The sequence below is a fragment of the Serinus canaria genome, chromosome 18 (assembly GCF_022539315.1).
Source record: "Serinus canaria isolate serCan28SL12 chromosome 18, serCan2020, whole genome shotgun sequence".
Taxonomy (NCBI): Eukaryota; Metazoa; Chordata; class Aves; order Passeriformes; family Fringillidae; genus Serinus; species Serinus canaria.
The window spans coordinates 857,904-881,765 of record NC_066331.1 but is presented as its reverse complement, the minus strand read 5'-3'; the positions used below and the strand labels follow the sequence as shown (position 1 = coordinate 881,765).

Sequence of the window (23,862 nt, the reverse complement as noted above, 5' to 3'; positions counted from 1 at the left end):
TGCTGTTTCTGAGTTGGACTTCTGTAAAATAAATAAAAAATAAGAAGCCCACCCTCCACCTTTCCTCCTGGCAAAGAAAAAAGCACTTTATTTCAGCACAACACCTATTAGACAAGCGATGACAAACGACCCCTAATGAAAAGCAATAAACAAACCTGAGCTAAAATACATCAAAGGAATCTGAGAGGGGAGAGATGACACCTACACCTTAATGAAAATCCAGCTTCTCTGGGAATAAATGAAAGCAAGCCCAAGGAAGAGCCCTTGGCCCAGCAGTGCAGAGTCACAGCAGGCAGGTGAAGGCCCCCACACCCACCCACCTGTGTGGCTCTGGGGATCTTCCTGCCAGGAGGGAGGGAGGATCCATGACAACACCAAGCCCAGCTCTGCTCCCTGCCCTGGCCACGCTCCAGCTGCAGGATGGGGACCAGGACAGATCCTTCCAGGGCTTCCCCAGGCAGGGAGCAGCTGAACCCTCCCAGCAGAGTTTTCCTTCTCTGAGCTGGCTCTCCCTCTGCCCGTGGCAGTGGGTGCCAGGAGGGGAGCAGGGAGCCCTTGGCACAGCTCCAGAGGTCGATCCAGCTCTCCTGGCTCCCAGCCCTGCAGCAGTGCAGGACCCCACTCCTCTCCCAGGACCCAGGGCCGAGGCACAGCGCAGCAGCCCCGGCAGGGATTGGTCAGGGAGGGCTCTGCTTATGTAATTCTCACCTTCCAGGATCCTCCCCAGCTCCTGCCTGCATGTTCTGCCAGCCCTGCAAACAACAGATGCTGGCTCTGCTCTCCCTGCTCAGGACTTCCTGACAGCTGGCACCGAGGCTTTCCTGCTCCCCGTGGCTCCCAGAACAGCCCTGAGCCACCAGGGGCTGCAGGGAGAAGAAAAGCTTCTGCAGAGCCCAGAGCTGGGGCAGGGACCTGCTGCTCCTGGCACAGGGAGAATTTCCAGTGCAGCTTTTCCCTCTCGGTTTATTTGATTAGATAATCAATAAATCAAACCTGGAGTGATGGCTTGAAACAGAGCCCCTGATTTACCCTGGAAATTAATCCCTCAGTCTTCCCAGTGAAAGCATTCTCAGGGCAAGGTCCATGAAGCAAAACTAAATTCATCAATTAAATATGACTAAGATGCACTCACAGTCATTTAATGTTTATTCATTACAGGAACAGTTGTCTTGCCTCTCCCTGTTTATGGAGGCAGGCAGCAGCTCCAAGGAACGGCTGGAATTCAGCACCAGTGTCATTTCTCCTTCAGTGCCTGGTACACTTCACTCCCTGCCTCCTTCACGAGGCTGAAGCTCCCCAAAGGCAGCAGCCACCAGCCAGGACTGTTCCAGGGACTCCATGGAAACTCAGGCACACCCGAGCTGCCACTCCTGACTTCCAGCCAAGAAAGCCCAGAGAAAGTTCTCCCAGAGAGACTTCTCCAGTCCCTGCACCCAGAGCAGCCCAAAGCCACCTACAGTCCCCAGTCAGACAGGGCAGCACCTGCAGGAAACTCCCTCTCCCTGGCCTCCCAAAGCTGCAGAAGTAGCAGGGAGATCAGTCCTCTCCCTTGTGTGATTAGAAAACAGATTTTGTTCTCTTCAGCCTTCGCCCAGAACTCAGCAGCTGGAATTCCCAGCTCAGGGAGCTCCTCCAGAGGCAGGGCTGTGCCCTGCTCCTCTCCCTGGGACACACAGAGCACCCTGGGACTGCAGAAAATTCCCCCTCCCCTGCCTCCCCTCCCTGGCTGCTGTGCATTAGTACAGGAATGCTGCACGTTTTTCACTGCCTCTCCTCGAGCAATTCAGTCTATTTTATGTGCAGGAAGTAGTAGTAAAGGCACTCCCCCACAGAGCTCCCCGTGTCCCCACTGCCCCTGCCTGGCTGCCTACTCTGATTTATTTCATTAATAAAGACCCCCCTCTTCCCTGGGAAGAGTTTTCTTAGGGAGCAGACAAATGATTCTAATAAGAACGAAGAGCTCAAACATCATCCTCCTCCCCTGGTGCTGTGCTCTGGGTCGATCCAAGCCTCTGGAGCTCATCCTGGGGAGGACAAGCCCTGCTGGAAGCCTGGCCAGGCAGCCCAGGTGTGCCCTAAGGAACCACCCGGTGGTTCCAGCAGAGAGGGAATTCCACAGAGGCTGACAAGTGCCAGGCAATGCTTCAGTGGTGATTCCCTCTGGAAATCCGAGCCTGCCCTGCTCTGACAGCCTTCAGCTCGGGCAATGATCTCACCCCAGCACCCGAAGGGTCCGTGCTGCTGGCTCAGCCCCTCCCGAGGAGGCAGCACTAAAACCATCTCCTCGTTATCCCTGCAGCACTGCTGGGACACAACATCCCTGCGGAGAGGCACTAATGGAGCCTGGGCACCGGCCCTGCCGGGCATGGCAGCCCTCCAGGAGATGGAGCTCAAAGTCCTGACACCTCTGGGCTCCCTGGCACTCCCGGAGCACCTGGAAGTTGCCTTTAATGAGGGAGATTTACTGCTCCTGTTTCATTCTGAACCTGAAACCCGAGCTTTGGCTACAACATTCTGGGAATTTAACAGCTAAAACATTCTGGGAATTTAACAGCTTCTCTTTCCAGTCACTGATATCTTTGCCCATCTCTTAAGAGCTCTGGTTGGAGTTTTTCCTGGAACAAGGTTTCAGTTTCTCACTCACTTCACACAGAGACAATTTAGTTACCCAAACAAATCACTTCCGAAGAGACCTGGATGTAAATGTGTCATTACCACCCCTATTCTTGGCTATAACACAACTTCTTACACTTTTTTAGACTTTAAACCCCGACAATGAGGCTCCCCAAGGCTCCCCCAGGCACTCTGGGGTGCAGCCACTCTCACTCTCTCCTCTGTGAGTTGAGGTGTCAGTGCTGGAAGGAGAGCACAGCTCCCAGACCCCTCCCGAGGGGGGCAGAGGGTCTGTCCTGCCCCCAGCCCCCCACCACTCCTCTGCCTCTTCTACCACAGCCAGGAGATGCAGCTGCAGTGTCAGAGACAAAGCAGCATCTCTCTTTCTCCAGCCTCCCACTGCCCTTTCTGGGAAGAAGGGCCTTCATTATTCCATTTATTTACTTTAAAACCCAATTCATTTTAGCTATAATGCCATTTCCTATATGCAGAGCAGCACAGCATTTCAGATGGAACAACTCTGCAGTGCAGCCAGGCCAAACTGGGGGATCTGGCACAGAGCCTCTCCTCATTCCTGTGCTTTTTGTGGGCTGTGCTCCACGGGGAGCTGAGCTTTCCCCCGGGCTCTGCCTGTCCCACCCCCAGGGACCCTTGTGCTCCCTCACAGGGGAATGGCAGATTTGTCTTTCCAAACCAGCTGTGGGTCTGCTGGTGGGTAAAACCAGCACTGGGAGATAAAAGAAACAATGGGAAGGATTCCACTGATTGATGGATTGATGGAAAAAGAGATTTGCTTTTACAAATAAACTTTAGGTTTGATGATAAATGAAATTGGACATTGAAAGATGAAAGGAACAATTAGGAAGAAAAACCCCTAAATTCCATAAGAATTAAAAATGAAAAGGGAGGGTTGTACATTAGAGGGGAATCTCTGGGATCAGGGGTTCTGGGAAGTCTGAACCTCTAGAGTACCTCAGCCAGTGGGGAAAGAGAGAAGGGAAATGTGGCTGGAAATTGGGATAAAAAGGGGCTGCACCTTCAAAAATGGGAGAGACCCCAGGGGATGCCCCATGGCCTCTGCCTTTAATCCAATAAAGTCAAAGGACTCCTCTGTCTCCTTTTTGGACATAAACCTCTGATGGCTGTGGATTAACTTTCCTGACACTCTGGTCACTGTCACTGACAGAGCAGCACGATGGAAGGAGATCCCTTCCTCAGCCCCCCAGGATGGAGAAGGGAGGCAGGGCAGGGCTGGCAGGGCCCAGCAGGGTTACCTTCATCCCTTCCTCAGCCCCCCAGGATGGAGAAGGGAGGCAGGGCAGGGCTGGCAGGGCCCAGCAGGGTTACCTTCATCCCTTCCTCTGCCCCCCAGGAGGGAGAAGGGAGGCAGGGCAGGGCTGGCAGGGCCCAGCCGGCCCAGCATGGTTACCTTCATCACGGGCTGGGCGAAGTACTTGGCGCTCCAGTCGCAGAAGCCGGTCTGCACCGCGGCCGAGATGAAGCTCTTGTGTCCCACAGCATCATCAGCATCATCAGCTGTCTGTGGGGAGGGGACAGGGCTCAGCACCTGCAGGGACACCCCAGGGACACCCCCCTGCCCCAGACAGGCAGCAAACCCTCAAACACAGTGCCCAGGACAGGGAACTCTGCACGCCCAGCTCTGGGTCAGGGCTGTGCTCACTCTGGGTCAGGGCTGTGGTCACTCTGCACACCCAGCTCTGGGTCAGGCTGTGGTCACTCTGCACACCCAGCTCTGGGTCTGGGCTGTGCTCACTCTGCACACCCAGCTCTGGGTCAGGGCTGTGGTCACTCCTTGGAAAGGTGCACGTTCCCCCAGCTGCAGGATCTGGGCTGGAGCTGCCCCATGGCACCACAGGGAGGTCCCAGCTGCAGTTCTGTCCCAGGGATGGGGTGTGGGGAGCAGCGAGGGTGACTCAGGATCCAGCCACAGCTGGTGCCAAGGTGGATGAGTGTCTGTCACACAGCACAGGACACCCCAAGGGAAAAGGAAAAGCTGCAACACTCCCTCAGCTTTCAGCAAAACAATCCTGGTGCTGCCAAACCCCAGAGAAGGGAAGGTGCTGCTGCTGCTGCTAGGGCTGCAGCACCTTCTCCTTGTGATGCCAGCTGTCCCTTGTCCCTGCTCTGGCAGGGCTGGAGAGCCCCGAGGGTCAGGGATGTGTCGCTGGGCTGTCACTCAGGCACACAAATGTTTACAGAGGAGTAAGCTGTGGACTCTGATTAGACACATTGCTTAGTGGCAGAAGTGAATAATGCCCTATCAAAGGCTGTAAAACACAATTTATCCTGAAGAAAATAAATTAATCAATTTTTCTTTGGCTGGCTAGAGGCAGCCAACCTGGATTAGCAGCAGCTGGAAGCAAACGAGGGATGCACAGAAATAAACCACAACCAAGAGAAAGTGGGACAAACCCCAGTGGGGAGAAGCTGTCAGAGCAGTCTCCTTACCTGTTCTGGGCCTTTGTCAAACATTTTCCTTGTCCTGGGGAACTGGTGGGAGTGGGGGGTGTACTGCACCCCCACGTTGGTGACGCTGGGGCGCGCGGACGCCAGGTCCCGGCTCACCGCCGGCTTGGGCACCTCGTTGGTCAGGCTGGAGCTGCTGGTGCTCGTGGTTGGAGGGGACCCTCTGAGGGACAGAGCAGGGGACAGGCTTTGGGTATCGCTGCACATGACATTTACTGTGCATTATGTCATTTTCACTTCCTTTCCTTCTCACAAGATCGGTGTTTGGCTGCGGTGCCTCCTCTGCAGAAACATCACAGCTCCCACGTCCCCTCCAAAGGCCAAACCCAGCCCAAACCAGGAGTGAGCCCCGACTGTGCCAACTCCACACCCTGGGGATGAACCTCAATGTTCTGGCAGTCTGTGATGCCTGGCCTGAGTCACCCTGACCAGGGACTGAAGCTTTAACCCCTGAATTTAAACTGGGCCCTCGGTTGGAGTCTCACTGGTGCACACTGGGTAAGGAGCAGCAGATCTAATGTGTGGTGTTTTCTCTTGGAGAATTGTTTTGGGAAATGCTCCCATTTTCAGCCCCCAGCTTTGCCCCCAGCACTCTCTGTTTCCCTGCAGTTCAGGCAGGGGGTTTGTCCATCAGTTAACCCCAGCTTTTATCAGCTCAAAGTGCAGCAGGCACAGCTCAGACGTCACTGGGAATTTGGGCCCCACAGCTCAGGAAAGGTAAAAGCAGCCAAGCTGCAGCTCTTCCTTTCAGTTCAGCTGGATACCCAGTGGGCTTGTTACTCTTTGCCCTAAAGGAAAACAGGAAGAAACTCCCACCTTTTCCCAGAGCTTTCCTTCCTGGACACCTCACCCCTGCTGCCAGCCCCATTCCCTGTCCCTGGGCAGCTCCTGGGATGGGGCTGGGCAGGGAGCACCCAGCCCACCCACAGAAGGTGCTGGAAGGCCGGGCTGCACTTACCCCACTTGGTGGATGTGCATCCCCTTGTTGGTGGGGCTGGCAGGGGCCGACTGGGTCAGCGAGGAGGTGTCCAGGATGCGCTGGGGGCGAGCGTTGACCGTGGCCTGGGGAGAACACAGGGAGCCTGAGCAGCTGGCACGGCCCTGGCACGGCCCTGGCACGGCCACCCAGGGCAGGGAGGGAGCTCTCTGTGGCTGGGGGCAGAACAAAGCCCCCAGGCTGCCCCCAGCACCAGCTGCTCGCACTGCTGGCCGGGGCAGGAACACTTACCCCAGAGTGCCTCTGCTGCCTGCAGGGAGATGGCTGCAGCCAGGACCTGCCCAGCACCCCAAAACCAGGGCAGGAACAGGGGCTGGGCTGCCCTCAGTGCCCCCCACAGCCACCAGCCTGTCCCCCACTCCTCAGGACTGAGTCCTGAGCTCCCATCATGACCAGAAATCATAAAGCACATTCTGAGCCTGGAGGAAAGGAGGCTCAGGGGGATCTGGCTCTGCTCAAGTCCCTGACAGGAGGGGGCAGCTGGGCTCTGCTCCCAGGGGACAACAGGACAAGAGGAAACAGCCTCAAGCTGTGCCAGGGGAGGGCCAGGTTGGATAATGGGGAAGAAGTCCTCATGGAAAGGGCTGTCAGACATTAGCACAGGCTGCCCAGGGCAGTGGTGGAGTCCCCACCCCTGGAGGGATTTAACAGCCACGTGGATGTGGCACTTGGGGACATGGGTCAGTGGTGGCCCTGGCAGTGCTGGGGGAACGGTTGGACTGGATGGGCTCAGAGGGCTTTTCCAGCCTAAATGATTCTGTGATTCTGCCTCAAGCCTTCCATTAAAAACACCTGGACAAAGCAGCCTGGGCTGAAGCAAACTTTCCTCTTAAGGAAAGGAAATCTCTAGAGGCCAACACTGAACCCTGGGTCCTTGCTGTTTGATCTGGTGCTCACAAAAAGCAGGTCTGGGCGTTTTCCAAGGCTCAGGCCGGGAAGGAGAACTGCACCATTTCCATCTGCATCATCACCATCAATGCCAGGGCAGGCACAGCCTGGGAGAGGCCCAGCAGTGCCTAATGAGCCCGGGGAACAGAGCAGCAGCAGATTCCTGCAGGAAGGCTGCACGCCTGGGCTGCCCACACACCGGCTGCTCACACCCAGCACAGCCCCAGAGCCCTTCTGGAGGAACAGATCCACAGCCCTGGCTCCAGGAAAAACCCAAGCAGGACACTCTGCTCTCGTTTGATAGCAGCAATCACACAATCACAGAGCACTGGGCTTGGAAGGGACCTCTGCAGACCACCCAGGACCACCCCCTGCCAAGGCAGGGCCACCTGGAGCAAGTGACACAGGGACGTGTCCAGGGGCTCTGGAATGTCTCCAGAGGGGCTGGCTAGGATGGGACAGTCAGAAGACATTCTGCCCTGGGAGGGTGGGCAGGCCCTGGCACAGGGTGCCCAGAGCAGCTGGGGCTGCCCCTGGATCCCTGGCAGTGCCCAAGGCCAGGCAGGACAGGGCTTGGAGCAGCTGGGACAGTGGGGGTGTCCCTGCCCATGGGATGGGCTTTAAGGTCCCTTCCCACCCAAGCCATTCCACGGTTCTGCAATCTTTAGTTCCCCAGCACACTCCAGATGTGGAAGCCCATGGAGAGTTTGCCCAGCTTCTCCCACTGAAGCCCCCAGCCCCAGCCAGGTCTGGGAACCTCAGCTGGGTTCTGCTCAGCTCTGCCAATGGAAGAAAACCTCAGCTGGCCCAGCTCCAAAATAAAGCCTCTCCTTCCCTGAATTTTACGGTAATTAAACCAAAATATGAACCCCTGGAACATTCGAGTGTTTTACATCACCTGAGGCAGTATTTTTGTTTAAGCAAGAAAAGCAATTTTTGTTTGCACTCCGTGGTAAAATTCAGCCCCCGAGTGGGCAGTGCTTGCACACCGGGGAGGAGCAGTGCCCACGTCCAGCGCTCCCTTCTACATCAGCAAGCTCCAGCAGCACGAAGGGGAGCTCTCAGGACACAGTTAGCAAGGATTTAATTGTCACTGATTTGCATCAGACACTGGCCAGCTCCTGCCTGAGCTCCCACAGAGCCTGGAGCTCTCGTGGCCCCGCTCACGGCACGGCCAGAACGGGACTGGGAACGGCCAGAGCAGGGGCTGAGCCTCACAGCCCGCTGGGCTGGGCAGCTCACAGCCTGTGGGGCTGTGTTTGAGGGTTTGTTTTCATCACAAAGCCTTGATAGAAGCCACCCAAGGCAGGTGGTGCTGGCCAAAGCAAAGCCCCCACATGCGCAGCAGGACCCAGGAGCGATGCTGTCCTTACGGGGTCGGGGCTAAGGCAAAGGAGAACAAATCCCTTTTGTTCCCTGAAGCATCCCCAGATCAAACCCTTGTCCAAGGGAATGCTTCCTGTTTTCCAAGCCTGTTGGAAGAGCCGTTGCCTTAGGAAGCAGGGGCAGAGCAGAGTGAGATGCAGAGACCCAGAGCCTGAGCCTGGGGCTCGGGTCAGCACCAGCACAGCCAGGCCCACACTCGTTAGAGGCAACACAGAACTCCCCCCCTCAGCCCCAGCACTCCCTAGGGGTGTGACAACACAATGACCCCAGCTCCTGCTGGCACAGCAGCGTGGACACCAATATGATACTGATCCACCTCTCCACTGGCCAGGGAGCAGCTCCTGAGAAGGCATTTCAGTCAGGAAAAGCAGATCTGCTTCCTCTTTATGTCCCTTTTAACAGCAGGAGCAACATTTCATTTAGCAAAGAGCCTTCCAAACACAGAACTGAAATCGTTTCATGCATCTAGAGCAGAGAGAGGGAAATCTTCCACCTTTTCCTTTCCTTCTTGCCCTCACTTGGCATCTCCAGCCTGTCGGTTGTTGTAGCCCTGTCTCTCCAGGGAAGGGCTGAGCTTGCCCCCACTGCCAAGAGAATTCTCTGTCCTCTGTCCCAAACCCAGCCCTTACCACTCACTGGCACGTGCACTTCGAACAAACCAGAGTTCAAGTCAGTGACTATTGTCTCAAGAGTAAAAGTGGTTTCAAAGCAGAGATCTCTGAGGCATTAAGATGGCAGTGCACAACGCTGGCATCTCTTACTGCAGCTGCAGCTCCGCAGCCCCGGGCTGAGGATCTGGGGTTATTCCCTGGAAAGGCCCAGTAAGAGAGTTCCCACTGCAATGGCTCATGGTCTGGATGCTCGAGAGGCCAGAAAGGTTCACACAGAGCTTTCTGTGCCCAGCCAGGGGACACGTGGGCTGAGAAGATGTCCTGGGGTGGCCTGGCCCGGGCAGGGGGAAGCTGCTGCCCCGGGGTGGCACCTCCAGGGACATCTTGTCACCCCCAGGATGAGATGGGATGAGGATGGAGGTTTAGGCACCCAGCCTGGGCTGGGGTGAGGAGTGGCAGGGGTCTGCATGCTGACTCACATGTACTAGTTCACCTGGGTTGGAGAGCCGTTGTGGCTTCAGTCTGCAGGCCAGTCCCACTTGCATTATCTAAATCAGTTTGCAAACGGATAATTTAAGGAAGGATACTTAAGGCTTATCCCAGGGACTGATCTAGACAAGTAGACCTCTAAACTGGACTTACTGTCCAAGGTCTACACCTAATTCATAGCCTAGAACAAGCCCAGGCCCTCCCCCATGTATTCATTTTACCTGAGCAGAGTTCAGAGCAGAGTTTAATCACCGTGGAGCATTAAAAGCTCCTTCTGCAAAAGGCAGAGCCCTCCAACGGACCCATCCAGGTCAGTCTGCCTAAGCCTTGCCTAAGCATGAAAACATCCACGTCCAAACAGCTGGCAGGCACAGGGGAGCAGGGACAGGCACTCACCTTGTAGGCAATGCTGTTGAGAACCTTCATGGCCAGGTCGGACACGTCGGGATAGGGGTCAGCAGCCAGGTGAAGGAGCACTCTCCAAATTTGGGTATAAACACTGTTGAAACTCACACCTAGAAAAATGAAACCACAACAAATCCCAAAGCCCTGCAGCACATGACAATCCATCAACTCCGATTCTTTGATCTGATGTGAGAAAATTCATTAGAACTCCAAACAACCTGATGGCATCTCGGGGAACATCAAGAGAGAGCTCAAAAACATCCCACATGGGCACTTTGCCTCCCTTTTGCCTGTCTGTGAACTCTGCAAGGGCTTGTGAAATCAAAGTGGGAGGAAGCAAAATAAATTAAAGACTCTCTAAATCATCTCCAGTCACACTCCTGCTTTTCCAGGCTCCTGAAGCAAAGCACCTGGAAAGGCCAAGTGGAAATGTCTGAAATACTGAACGGTGTAAACCACAGTCACTGCCCTAGACTGTCGTGGTTGTTTTCATGGAACTGTCCACTCTGCGAGTTTACTAAATGTTTAAAGCAAAGCTTTAGGAGTGGAGCCCTCAGGAAGCAGCGAGTCCAGCTCAGTCTTTCCTATTGACATTTGTATCAATTCCTCCCATTTGTTATTTAATGAGCACATCAGCTGTTCGGTATTTGGGCAGAAGGGACTGACAGATTCAAAGTACAACTCAGATTAATAAGCATTTGCAACAACTGACAAAATCCTGTGAACATTTTATTTTGCTGCTTTTGGGGGAGAATTTGTTGTTCTGCCTCGGAGCCCTGCCGGTGCCTGATCGTGCAACGCCCCGGCTGGGAGTGCAGCCATTTGGACAATGTGAAAGTGGTTGCACTCACAACAAAAAAGAGCTAAAATAGAGATTGCAGATGAGTCACAATCAGTGCTAAATGACAGATCAAGCTGTTACTGCTTCTCCTCCCGTGTTTCTGGAGGCACCTAAATAGAAAGTTGGGAGGAAAGAGCCCCTTGGTCAGCAGGCAGCTCCTCACCTGGCACAGCCACACCTGGTCCCTAAAGCAGCAGAGCAGGCTGGGCAGAGCAGCTCTGGCTCCAGGAGGCTGCAGGCTGCCCTTGGGCTGAAAGGGGAACCTCCCTCTGCCCCAAGTGCCCAGAGTGTGACAGGTGACTGCAGAGGGCCAAGGCAGCCCCCGTAACCCAGCTCCCCCCTCTCACCCCCTGCAGAGGGTCTGTGTCTCACCTGCCTCCAAAGGATGCTCCCAGTGATGTCTGCTTAAATGTGCACCTGGGAATCTCACAAGGGAGCACCTGGGCCGTGCTGTTTGTGTGCTGGGGGTGACCCATGCAGACCCTGCAGCTGATCCCAACCTTCCCAGGGACAAAGCAGAGAATCCCACAGTGCTTGGGCTGGGGGGGGACCCTAAAGCCAGTTCCACACCCTGCCATGGGCAGGGACACTTTCACCATCCCAGGTTATTCCAGCCTGGCCTGGGACACTGCCAGGGATCCAGGGGCAGCCCCAGCTTCTCTGGGCACCCTGTGCCAGGGCCTTACACCCTCACAGGGAAGGATTTCTCCAGTACCCCATGGAACCCTTCCCTCTGGCAGCGGGAAGCCATTCCCCCTGGTCCTGGCACTCCAGGCCCTTTGGAAATGCCCTCCCCAGTTCTCCTGGAGCCCCTTTGGGCACTGGCAGGGCTGTAAAACCTCTAACAATGTACATTGTTATAAGGCTGTAAATTGTAAAGGCCATAAACACATATTTATGTAATATTGTACAATATTTATATAATACTGTAAAATTGCAAAGGCTGTAAATATATAACAATGTTAAATCCTGGAAGCTTCTATTACCAAGGAAAGAAAAACTGGAGGGGGAAGGATAAAGAACAAGAAGGGAGAGAGGCAAAGTGCTACAAGGTGTGGGAGGAAGAAAGGTTCAGCTCGTGAAGCAGCAGCCAGGTAATGTCTGAGGTGTGCCCAGAGCTGTGCCCAGAGCTCTGCCTCCCACACTCCAGCCTGTTACATAAGGGCCAGTGGGAAATCTGGATGCCTTCAATTCTTTAAAGCCCTTGAAAGAGAGTAAAAGGAAAGGGAGAGGAGGAAGAGTGAGGGGGGCACCCAGCTGATTTCCCCGGGGTCCTGAAACCACCTCGATCACGGAGGAAGAAACCCAACGGCATTTTTTATACATCTAAGCATCAGGGAAAAAACAGAATTTAAGCAGAACTGTGCCAGTGCAGTTCCCCCTTCACCTGGCAGCCTTTGAGGAGAACACAGGGAGTTTCTCCAAAGGCACCTGGGGCTCAGGGCTGGTGCTGCCAGAGCTGCTCTTTCCTGCTGCCACCGCCCCACTGTCAGAGCAGGAGTGACACGTCTGACACAGCTCCCTGCCAGAGCCTGAGCTCCAGTCCCTGGGAAAAAGGGAGCAGCAGAGGGGGCAGGAGCAGCAGCAGCTCCATCTCACCTTCAGGGCTCCAGTGCCCAAACTGTCCCTGAGATGCAAAGCAGGAGCTGAGCAGGGGCTGGGCACTAATGGAAGCAGACAGCTCTGTAATTAGTCACTGACTCCCAGCCAGTTCATGCACCTTGCAGGGTGGACTCATGTTTACAAAATGATCCCTTCCTGCTAAGAATGTCAAAAATAAATTGCCGGCCTTTCCCTGAGCTGGATTTTGCCAGCACACGTGGGGGTCAGCTCACCTGTGAGCCCCGAGGACAGGCTGGGCTCCAGCAGCTCCAGGGAGAGCCCCAGGGGATGCAAAGCCCACTGCTGATGGCTTTATTTATTCCCTTGGCTTTGCCAGCCTGGGACAGGGTTTCTTTCCAATCCCCTGTAAAAATCACTGCAGTGATTTGAAGCCCCACAGATGGGAAGCTCCACTTCCCACTGGCACAGCCCAGCCCCTGAGCCCTCCAGAGCTCACCCTGGCCCCTGGGCAGAGCTGCAGCTCCCTCTGCTCCACAGGAGCAGCTCAGCAGAAGGAATTCCTCAGGGCAGGCACCCCTGGCACCACCAGCAGGGACACAGCCCCCTCTGACAGCCCCTGCAGCAGGTTCCCCTTCCCAAACCCACCCAAATCCCTGGATTTCGCTGCTGTGCCTGTTCCCAGCTGCCTGACCAGCTCCTCCTCATTATCTCGCTGCATTAACACAGAGTAGGAGGCTCCCCTGCCCCAAAACTCTGCTTCCTGCACCTCAGTGTCCACCTCCACCTCTGCTCTCCTCATCCTCATCCTCGCTGCAGCAACCTCCGCCCTCACTGGCACTCTGAGCCACATCCTGGGAAGTGGCAAACAGCTCTCCACCCCCAGCCTCTCCTGCTGGAGAAGACAACAATTCCAAGATTCATTTTCCTCCTTCTTTGATCACTCCTTAAGATAATCTTTCCAGCCAAGCTCTCTGCAGGACAAAGGCTTTCATCGTGCAGTTTGGAAATGAATAATCAGCCTCGAGGTATGCAAACCCCCATCTTAATTCCATCCCTTTTCCTATCTTAACACTGAACATTTCCAGGACACCAAGATTAATGAGTGGCTATATGGAAAAGCAGCAAGGCTCAGCTTCCCTTCCAAAATGATGTCTTTGTTGACTAACCACAAACTGCCTCTTGCCAGCTGGAAAAGTGGGCCAGAAATAAATGTCTCTCCTGGTGCTGGCCTGTCTGGCCAAGGAGCAGCAGCCAGAGAACACAGAGCTCAGCTGAGAGAGTGTGGTGGCATTTGGGGAGCCATAATGGGCACATTTGGCCCACAGCTAGCTAAGGAACTGCTCGTAAAATGGGACAAGGAGGGATGGAGAGGTTCTCCTCGAGTTTTTGGGAAGAAGTACATTGCATGATGCCTCAGTGCCAGTGCAGAGACTGATCCAGAACAACCCCTCACATGCCAAGTCCCTAAACCTGGCAGAGAGGAGCAAAGGCCTGAGCTTCAGCAGGCTGTGGCTGCCCATGGAGCCCTGGCAGTGCCCAGCCTGGACAGGGCTTGGAGCACGTGGGACAGTGGGAGGTGTCCCTGCCCATGGCAGGGGTGGCACTGGATGGGCTTTAGGGTCCCTCCCAACCCAAACCATTCTGCAATTCTGTGATCAGTGAGTCAGCTTAGGACAGGAATGCAGAGCACAGAACACAAACTGTGGCTGAAAACTTCTCCTTTCCCCTTACACACCAGATTTCAGCTTCACTTGGAGTCTCCCCACGGGCCCCAAACACCTTTTGCATTGCCCTGGCCATCTCAGACTGCTGGCAGAGGCCTTGCTGCAGAGGCACAGCCCCATTTCCTCTCTCAGAGACAAGAGCAGAGCACAGCACTCCCTCAGGCACAGTCTCTGCCCCACTGGGCTCCCCAGCTTGCCTGCAGCAGCAGCTCAAGGCAGAAGGAGCAGGGCTAGCCTGGGCTGCAGAGCTGTGGGGGTGGCTGGGGCTGGTGGCATCTCTCCTGGGGGAGCAGGAGACAGGGCTGGAGGAGGGTGATGCTTCAGAAGGAATGAGAAAAGCCTGGCTTGCAGCAGGCAAATGGGCAGGTAATGGGATTCTGTGCGAGTCATGAATTTTAAACACTTCTCTAAGCTCTGTGTTTCCAGCTGGGGCTGAGCTCTTTGATGGATCAGGAACGAGGGAGGCCTTGGAGAGCTGCTCTCTCTTTCCAAAGTTCCCCTCACCACCTCCAGCTCCCCTCCAGAGCCTTTTCCAGCTGTGCTGCACAGCTCTTGTGAGACACACCCCAGCCATCCAGCACACACCAGTGGAAATGGGAAAACTCAAGTCCTAGCTCAAGATGGAGAGAAATTTCCCAACATCCCTGCCATGCTTCAGAAGATCCAATGTCATTACTGATAATCAAAAGCAAATTAACTGATCAAGTTGCTAATGAACTCATGATTTTAAACTGCCACAGGGGCTCAGTAATTACAATCCCTGAATCTTTCAACTCGGGAGAGCCAAATCACCATTAATTCTCCCAGAAAACAGAGCAGAGAAAATGTTTCTTTGGTCAAGGCAAAGGTGATTTCTCCCCGAGTCACTCTTTGCACTGACTTGTGAAATATGGGCCCATTTGCTGATTACAGAGGAAACACAGAGACTTCCCCCAGCATTTCCCCCTGCCTGCTGCTTTCCCTGGAAGGAGGCCATTCCAAAAGCCAGGTCCTTCTGTGATGCCGTGCCAAAACGGCTCAGATTGTTTGAAAAGCTACAGGTGGTTTCAAGCCCAGCTGTTGTGGCCCCCACATTTTTGTGCCTGAATTCCTGACAGGATTTCAGTGCAGCCTCAGACCTGGAGCCAACAGCTCCCACTGCCACCCCTCTGCTGGGGTGACCCAGCCACAGACAGCAGGGAGGGCAATCTGCTGGAGCCAGGACCCCAGCCTGCCCCAGGGCCCCCAGGGCAGGGCAGGGCAGGGCAGGGCAGGGGGGCTGCGCTCACCGATGAGGGAGTTGAGGGAGGAGTAGGAGCTGACTCTTCTCATCTTGTCGATGGTCTCGAAGGACAGGATGTACTCCTCGTTCTCGGGGCTGCCCAGCGTGCTGCTGGCACTGCTGCTCGTGCTCAGGTTCCCAGGGGAAAAGGCCACAGAGCTTCCAGCTGCCAGGACACAACAGATGCTGGAACCAGGACTGGCAAGAGAACAATTTTCACCCAGACAAAACAGCCCTCTTCTAAATCCTGCCACGCTCAGGGAGGAAACCCCTTACCCAGGGGGCAAAGCCACAATTCCCCTTTTTCATACTGAAGGATTAAACACAGAACGGGCAAAAGATCGAGTTAAAAATCCACTTATGCTCGGAAGCCAAAAGGCACATTTTTAGTCCCCAAACACTCAGAAAAATCAATGCTAATGACCAGAAAAATGCAACTAATTATGAGGGGGCTCCTCATTCAAACCCTTGGAGCTGGACAGTTCGGGCTGAAGGGTCAGCTGCAGCCTGTGCTGGGCACAGGGGCAGGGGAGGTGCCCTGGCTGGCACAGGGGCTGGGGAGGTGCCCTGGCTGGCCCAGGGGCAGGGGAGGTGCCCTGGCTGGCCCAGGGGGCAGGGGAGGTGCCCCAGCTGGCACAGGGGCAGGGGAGGTGCCCTGGCTGGCACAGGGGACAGGGGAGGTGCCCTGGCTGGCCCAGGGGGCAGGGGAGGTGCCCCGGCTGGCACAGGGGCAGTGGATGGAGGTTCCCCAGCTGGCCCAGGGGCAGGGAAGGTGCCTTACTCTCCTCGGTGAGGCTGAGGTTCTGCAGGCTCTTGTTGAGGCTCCGGGCGCTGGTGACGGCGCGGATGTTGCCGTAGGAGCTGACGGAGCGCAGCCGCGGCGTGCAGGGCCCGTCCCGCACGGGGGTCAGGCTCCCGCCCTCTGCCAGGCAAGAGCAGCAGTCATGCTGAGCCAGGAGCCCTGAGTGCCACCTCTAAGCTGACACCCAGACCCTGGGAATGGCTTCTTTTCCCCTGGAAAACGGCCTCTGTACGCGGCTGCTCGCGCTGGCCGGCACTGCGGCACCGACCTGAAAACCTGTACGATCTCCTGGGTTTCTCCAAAACTGAAACGCCAGCAACTGGGAGCCTGCAAGGCCATGGCTGCCACCAAACCCAGCTCCAAACCTGGGTCAGTGCCCAGCAAATGAGTCATTAAAACACCCCAGACTGAGCAGAGTTTGTCATTCTCGGCCAGGCTAAAAGGGGACACGCTACGGCCACAGATCCAGCACGGATCCCGTGTCTCTGCTGTCCAGGAGGGGACTTTGGGACATCCAACAAGGCCAGGTGAGCCCAGCCTCGCCAGTGCCTCCCAGGGGCCCTGGTGACTCCTCTCTGCAGGTGGGGCTGGGCCACTGTCCAGCCCCTGTGTCAGGACAGCCTGAGGCAGCCTTGGCCAGCTCCTCTCTGCTGCTGCTCATCAAACCCCCCCTGGATTTGCTCATCATCAGGAGCTATGAAAATTCTGCTTCCCTGACCAAATTTCAGGCCTGATTTCAGGTCATATTTCACCCTGAGCACACACAGTCCCATGGCTCAGAGGAGCTGCTCTGGTTCCCTGCAGAGTGGCTGCACTGTGGTGGCGGCCAATGCCTCCAGAGCGTCCCACTTCAGGATTCTTTTGGATCAGGAAAAGCCCTGTAGAAAGCCCTGTAAACATGCAGTGTTTATCTCCTGCAGCAAATGGGGAGGAGCTCATTTTCCAATATGATTCAGTTATTCACAGGAAGGACAGGGAGACCAAAGCACTCTGTGCAGAGACAGCACAGCCTTGTCTCCAAGACCCTCCTGTTATCCTTCAAGATTCCCACTGCAGTTTACATCTAAAGGAAAGGTGAGGGCAGAGACAACTTCACCAGGACATTTCATTTCTCACATAAAGCCTCAGACACAACAAAAGGGATGTGGCCACAGGCTCAGAGCACCGAGTCCTTCCCTTCCTTGTCTGGCTCTCCCAGCAGCAGGGCTGGTTCATGGTGTGCTGAGCTCTCCCCAGGTCACTGTGACACTCAATGTTCACGTGTGGCTCCAGAGGGGAGAAAGAAAATGAGTCTGTGCTGCCTTGACCAGCATCCCTCAGCCTCGAGCTGAAGGGAATCTCTGGATGGGCAGGAGGCTCCTGGTGAGCTGCAGCCAAGGCTGAGGTTGGATTTCTGCAGTGTAACATCTCACAGACCGAACAGACACCAGGTGTCCCCTCCTTGTCACCCACCATGTCACAACAGGGCTCTTTAATAAACCCCCACCCACACGAAGCTCACTGTGTTGGGAAAAGTCCCTAAATAATTCCCAAGTACTTCCAGGCCCCACATCCCCTGGCCAGCCAGAGCCCAGCCCCACCTGGAGCAGCTGGAGAAGGGAGAGGGTAATTCTTCTCCTCTTCTATGAACTGCAGGGCCACGGTGCAGAAGTTGCTCTCGTACTGAACCACCAGGTGACTCAGGGCCACCACCAGCTCCTGGGGGAAGAGCACAGGAAATATCTCATGGGAGCCCAGGGAAACAAGGCACAGAGGGCACACCAACCAACACTGCTGCTGGCACTGGGTGCCATCCAGGGTGGTAATTCTGCCTTCATTCAAGGGGTGAACTGCAGCAAGGCACAGGACTCTGGCTCACAGCTAATTCCTCAAAGCCTGGAATTCCTTCTGCCCCCCAGGAGCAGCCTGCCCTACAGGAGGTGTCCCTGCCCGGGACAGCAGGGCTTGGAACCAGATCAGCTTTAAGGTCCCTTCCAGCCCAAACCACCCTGGGGTTTGGGGCTGATTCTGACAGTCTGTCAGACTGGTGCAGTGCCACAGGCAGCCCTGACCTGCCCAGCCCACGGGGTGTGTGGGGCTCCCTCAGGGCCAGGGCTGTGCCAGGGCTGGGGGCTCTCAGCCCCCCGTGGCACAGCCGGAGCCTCCTGGCACTGCCCAGCCCCTCCAGGAGGCACCTCCTGCCTGGCCCCTGGGAACAGCAGACAGGAGACAGAGCTGCCTTTGGCTGCTGTCTCTGCTCAGGGACTGATCTCCCAAGGAGAGATTTATGAATCTCCCAGAGCATTCCGTGTGACACGCAGCTCTCTCCTGAATTAAACTGATTAAATGCTGGAACGAGACAACAGAAATGAATCTTTGCAATGCTGCTGACAACTGCCAGGGTGTTGATGTTCCACTAAAGTAAACACAAACATTAGGACACTTCAGAACAGCCCTCAAAAACAATCCAGAATGTCAAAAACCATTTAATGTACTATTGATGTACGACGGTGCCTCAGAAACTGTAACTCTCCCAAAGCTGGAGAGGGTGGCAGCAGCTCTCTGGCCACAGAGAGCAGGCACAGACTTTCCCAGGAAAATTCTGGGAAGCTGGGAGAAACTCAGAGGAAAAGAATTCAAACAGTTATTATCTCTCTTTCTGTAACCATTGTTTATAGATAAGTTTCTCCAGAGTGTGTTATTGATAGCCACCAACAGTGTGTGAAAAGTTTTCACTTGGAGACCAATCAGGTCTTAGGTCCACCACTGTTTCTATAAGAACTGCAGATTTCTAACAATAAAGTGTCTTTCCTTCCTTCTGGATGATGGAGTCAATAGTTATTACCTGGCTGGGGGCCTGCTGCCCAGAGAGCCTCTCTGGGTTCTGAAGGCAGGGAGGCTCCCTCATCCCCTGGCCAGGCCGTGGCCCAGGGAGCAGGGGCAGCCCCAGAGCAGTGCCCAGAGAGGTGCCAGGCGCTCACCTTGCGCACCATGGGGCTGCCATCGTTGATCAGCTGGGCCAGCATCATGGCCACGTTGTGGTCGATGGTGGTCGAGTGGTCCGTGCGCTCCGCCGAGTTCCCCACGAAGGTGCCCAGGGCAAAGACTGCAGCACAGCGCACCTGGGGGCACAGAGAGCAGCCCTGCCCGTCCCCTCTGGGCTCTGCCTCGTCCCCACACACAGCACAGCTGCAAACCTGAGCTGCTGGGGCCGGGGAGCCCCTGGGGAGCAGCAGCCCCAGCAAACTGGGCTGGAAGCATCCACAGATGCAGATCTGGGTAATCTCCCAGAACACCCAGTGACCTTCCCACGGGGACTCTTCCAGTTGGTGCTGCCTTGGATATTAATTAGGTACACACAGCTCCTGTTGGGATGGGGATCTTTTACAGGAGTGCTGACTACAGTCCTCAGTTATGGGCTTAGATGATAGGAAAATGGAGAAAAATCAGGGAGAACTTTGGAAAGCCACCCCACCTCTGCAGAAACACTGCTCAAAAAGTGGGGGGGATGGGGCCAGGGACAAGAAGAGGAGGATGCAGGACAGAGGCTGGATGTGGAGGGGGATCTCATCCCTAATCCCTGCACGTTATCAGAGCTGTTTATCTCAGCTCCCTTCTCCCAGGGTGTGTGCTGGCTCTGATGGGCTCTGTCAGTCACTGCCAGGCCCTGCACAATCCCTCCTCTCCTGGGATGTCACAAAGGTAAAACACAGCCAATTAAAGATGCATTTTCACCATGAGAGGGGGAGAAGAGTTTTCATACTTGGACAATAAGACTAGAGGGATTTTTGCAAAACGCAGTGAGTTTTGGGATCACATTTTCAACAGCTTCTGATAGCAAGGAAGCCAAACCCACGGCACTGCAGTGCCCAGGTCCCAGGGCCTTGGGGCTCTATGAACTCCCCCTGCATTTCTTTGGAAACTCCTCTCCCAAGATGATAAATTTTGATTTTGGGGCTTGTTTGATTTGCATCACCTGGAAGAAACAGCAGCAAGCTCCCTCTCTGAAGCAGACACAAAGCTCTAGAAGGCCCTGCTCTGCAGGAACTTCAGCCCTGCCAGTCCCACTGGGGCTCAGCAGAAGAGCTGGAGTTTTACCTCTGGGATTGGATCTGAGAGGAGGCTGTAGAGCTTCTCATGGGCGCTGTCTCTCACTCCACACCACCTGGCTGAGTCGAAGTTCTGCCAGATCCTCCCCAGACAAATGGCCACCCACTGCCTGAGGAGCGGGTGGGGATCGTTCAGCTGCTCCAGGCAGATCGCTATCAGGTTCCCCTGCAGGCAGGCTTCCTGCAACACAAACCGAGCCTTTTGTTTGGGATGGCAGCTTCCCACCTCATCCCCGCACGAGGAGACTGCTTCTGAAGGAGTCAGGAAGCCAAGAGGAAATCATCGTGCAGTGCTTCCAGGCTGATTTTGTTATGGAATACCAGCAGCGTGGAGGGAAAGGCAGCTGGAGTTGATTAGATAGCTGAGCACTGAAATGCTTTCTGCAATGCATAAAGCTTGGTTTTCCCTCTTTGGAAACATTCCTTGCACCTGTCAGAGCCCCAAGGTGCTCAATCCACAGACCATTCCCAGCCAAAAGGCTCCCACTGGACAGGACCAGAACTCTTCCTGTGCCAGTGGCTGTGCAGGGACCCTTGTCCTTGTCCCCACTGCCAGGGGCTGGGTACAGAATGTCTGTCACATCTCCAGGCCAATTCTTCTCTCAATCCACACAGAACGACCAAAACCCAACGTCCCAGTTCTGTTTCCAAGTTCAGGTTTGGTGCAAGCCAGGACACTGGTACCAAGCCAAGGCAGAGAGGGGTGGGGGAGGATGAAGGGAAGGGCTGCTGGGACTCACCTGGCCCGTGTTGTAGTTGTTGACAATCACAGCCAGGATGAACGCTGTCATGGTCCTGTGCTCAGCCTGAAAACAGCACAGGCTGAGGTTACCTGGGGCAGGAGCAGCTACAGCCCACCTGAAACAGGGCATCACCCCCAGAGCAGGTTGTGCCAGGCGAAAAGAGGAGAAAATTCCAGCTTGCTTTGCCCTTCCTTGGCCCTGTTACACCCCAGCACGCTCCCAGCCAGCTCTGGGGAGACCCCAAACACCCTTATGGGAGCCCAGCGGCTGCAGAGGCAATTGCCAAAGCTGTGGGGCAGTTCCCTGCTCCAGCAGCCACCCTGGAGCCCAGCTGCACCCCAGAGAGCCTGCCTTCAGAACCCCAGGGCAGAGGGCACAGGCCCCTTGGCTGGGTGGTGCCTCTCCCACAGCCCAGCAGTGCCCAGCTCAGCTCTGGGTGCCTGCAGGGGAGGCAGCCCCACGTGGCACCAGAACTGCAGCACAGCAGCTGAAACAAGGCAAGGAAATGCTGCAGGGTGTGAACAAATGTGACCTGTCCTTACTGGCATGTAGGGATCTGCCAGCACTGAGAGGAAATACTTGTGCCCATTGTCCTTCACCAGGTCAGCCTGGCACGACTGAAAGAGAGAGAAGAGCACAGTGAGAGCCACAACACACACATTCCTTCCTCCAGTGACCTACAAACCTTCCATTTCTCAACCATTTTCCCCCCACCTTGTTTCCATTTGAGAAGCCAAATGAAGCTCGAGCCCTTCCTGGGGACTGCAAGCAGAGCAGGGAAGCCTCTGCCAGTGCCAGAGTGGCACAAGGAGCAGGAATGTGAGCTCCTGCTGCGGGCAGGAGTCAGAGCAGTCACTCCTGTGCCACACTGAACCTCCCAGGAACTTCTGTCTCCCACCAGGGGCAGCCCAGGCTCAGAGCAGCCCCTGGGGAGCACAGGGCAGGCTCCTGGGCTGGGCTCAGGGCTGGGCTGACACACCAGCTCAGGCTCCAGGCTGATGTTCTGGGCTCATTCTGAGAGGATCCACGTGCAGAAAGTGAAAATGGAAGGGAGGGAACCCTGACTTGGCACCAGCTCCCTGAGGCACGGGACAGGATCATGCATTTTTCATCAGGAGGAGCAGGAGAAGGAGGGAACTAATTGCTGAGAGGGGAGGGGGGGTGGCAAGGCAGAGATGCAAGGGAATATTTTAGTGCTGAGGAGAGTGAAGCTGCTGGTTTTGGCAGAGCCAGGAGCAGAGGGCCTGGACTGCTGCCAGGCTGCAGCTACAGGAGAGGCTTCCCCAGCTCCTGCTCACCCCAGGCTCCCCTCAGAGCCTCCCAGGGTCAGCACCTTGTGCTCCTCACCCCCAGCCAGCCCCTGGACAGCAGCACAGGGAGCTGCCCAGGCCACCCTGCTGCTCTGCCTCTGCTGCCCAGCTCCTGGGGCTCAGGAGGGAGGCAGGGCCACAAACCCCACCGAACTGGGAACACAGGGGAGCCCAGCAGCACTGACACCTCCTCCTCCTGCTGAGGGAATGCACAGCTCCTCTGGGAGCCCGAGCACAGCCTGCCCCAGCTCCCTGTGCACGGCCAGACTGACAGCAAATGTTCTGTCTGCAGGGAGCTGCTGCCTGTGCCCCCCCAGCAGCTCCCCCTCCTCCCCTCCCACTCCACCATGTGCTGCTGGAACCAGGGAGTGAAACAGCACAAGGAACCCAAACCCACCCCTTCAGAGTGCTTTTTGGTGTGTTTTGCTGTAAAGCTCAGCCTGCAAACAAGTGAGGCAATGCCAGAGCATGGGAGGGAAGGTGAGAGGGGCAGGACAGCACATGGGAATCACACCTGAGCCCTGGCACACACCTGGGCTGAGGCACCACAAAGGAGCTTTTCCAGAAGAGCCCTGAGATGAACAGTTTTCATTTTCTTTGCTTGCCCAAATCATCTTAGGATGTTAAGGAAAATATTGTTATAAAACTAAACCTGACAATGCTGGATCAACACCAGGAAAACCTTCACAGATTCAGTGCTGTGCTCCATACTGAAGGGCAGGAGAAATACAAAAATAACCCAAAGAGGAAAGATCCAACATCCACAGCAGTTCAGACATTCTGCACGGACTTCCAATTGTGCCTGAATTAATGTGAGCACCTCTCCTAATTATTTTACAGTGCTCAGCTAATTGCACCCCCAAAGCACTGAGTCAGAGACACCACTCTACAAATTCACCTGCAGTTACCCACCAGCTTCCTTGCTTGTTTGAAAGCCCAGCAGGCAGGGCTGGGCAGGAATACTCACACTGTCCACTGCCAGGATCTTGGCCCAGATGAACACCAGGAGAGGTCTGAGCTCACGGGCTGAGCTCTGCAGGAGCTTCAGCACGTAGGGGAAGATGCCAACAGAGAGGGCCTGGAGGGAGAGAACAAATCCCTGTCAGTAAAACCCAACCCCCCACGGCAGCTCAGCCCCAGGGTGCAGCATCTTTACAGACACAGCTGAGAAATCTGGTAGGAAATAACTCCCCAGTAAAGAGGGGATCCCCGTGTGTTTGTCTGTTGTGATTTTAATCTTGAAGGGCACCAGGTATTTCCAGACTCATTTGGTCCATGGAGACCCTGAGTTAATGCAGCCCCAGCCTCTTCTCCTCACAGCCTGGGCTGTTTCTGCTCCACATCTTCACTTCCCTCAGCTCTGCTGGCTCTCCCAGCTAAACACGTCACAGAGCCCAGGAATTCCAGCCTTCCCCCTGGGAATTGCCAGGTCTCTCCAGGAGGAGGTAAAGCAAACCACTACAAAGTGCCATCACCGAGCTGCTCCAGGACCAGCTGCTGCTTCATCTTCATCACTTTTATCATCAAACAGCTCCATTTACGGGAGTGCTTTAAACTGCTCCTCTTTAATTCTTATTTATGCCCCACACTGTGCTGCCACTTTCCAAACTGCAGAATGCAGCTGCTGCCTGCTCAGAAGAGCTTGTAAAACCCA

At 55.4% G+C, this 23,862-nt stretch overlaps 1 protein-coding gene across 1 annotated transcript in view; it reads right to left on the bottom strand.

Annotated features, from left to right (window-relative positions):
- Positions 1 to 23,862, bottom strand: part of RPTOR (regulatory associated protein of MTOR complex 1) — a 101,880-nt gene that overhangs the window by 24,010 nt on the left and 54,008 nt on the right. The window contains exons 13-24 of the mRNA XM_050981569.1: positions 23,176 to 23,286; positions 21,441 to 21,515; positions 20,896 to 20,961; positions 20,145 to 20,336; positions 19,028 to 19,168; positions 17,648 to 17,765; positions 16,047 to 16,187; positions 15,273 to 15,431; positions 9,868 to 9,986; positions 6,059 to 6,162; positions 5,083 to 5,263; positions 4,043 to 4,153 (exon numbers count right to left, since the gene is read on the bottom strand). Of these exons, the coding sequence (XP_050837526.1) occupies positions 4,043 to 4,153; positions 5,083 to 5,263; positions 6,059 to 6,162; positions 9,868 to 9,986; positions 15,273 to 15,431; positions 16,047 to 16,187; positions 17,648 to 17,765; positions 19,028 to 19,168; positions 20,145 to 20,336; positions 20,896 to 20,961; positions 21,441 to 21,515; positions 23,176 to 23,286 (1,518 nt within the window). The remainder of the gene's footprint in view (positions 1 to 4,042; positions 4,154 to 5,082; positions 5,264 to 6,058; positions 6,163 to 9,867; positions 9,987 to 15,272; positions 15,432 to 16,046; positions 16,188 to 17,647; positions 17,766 to 19,027; positions 19,169 to 20,144; positions 20,337 to 20,895; positions 20,962 to 21,440; positions 21,516 to 23,175; positions 23,287 to 23,862) is intronic.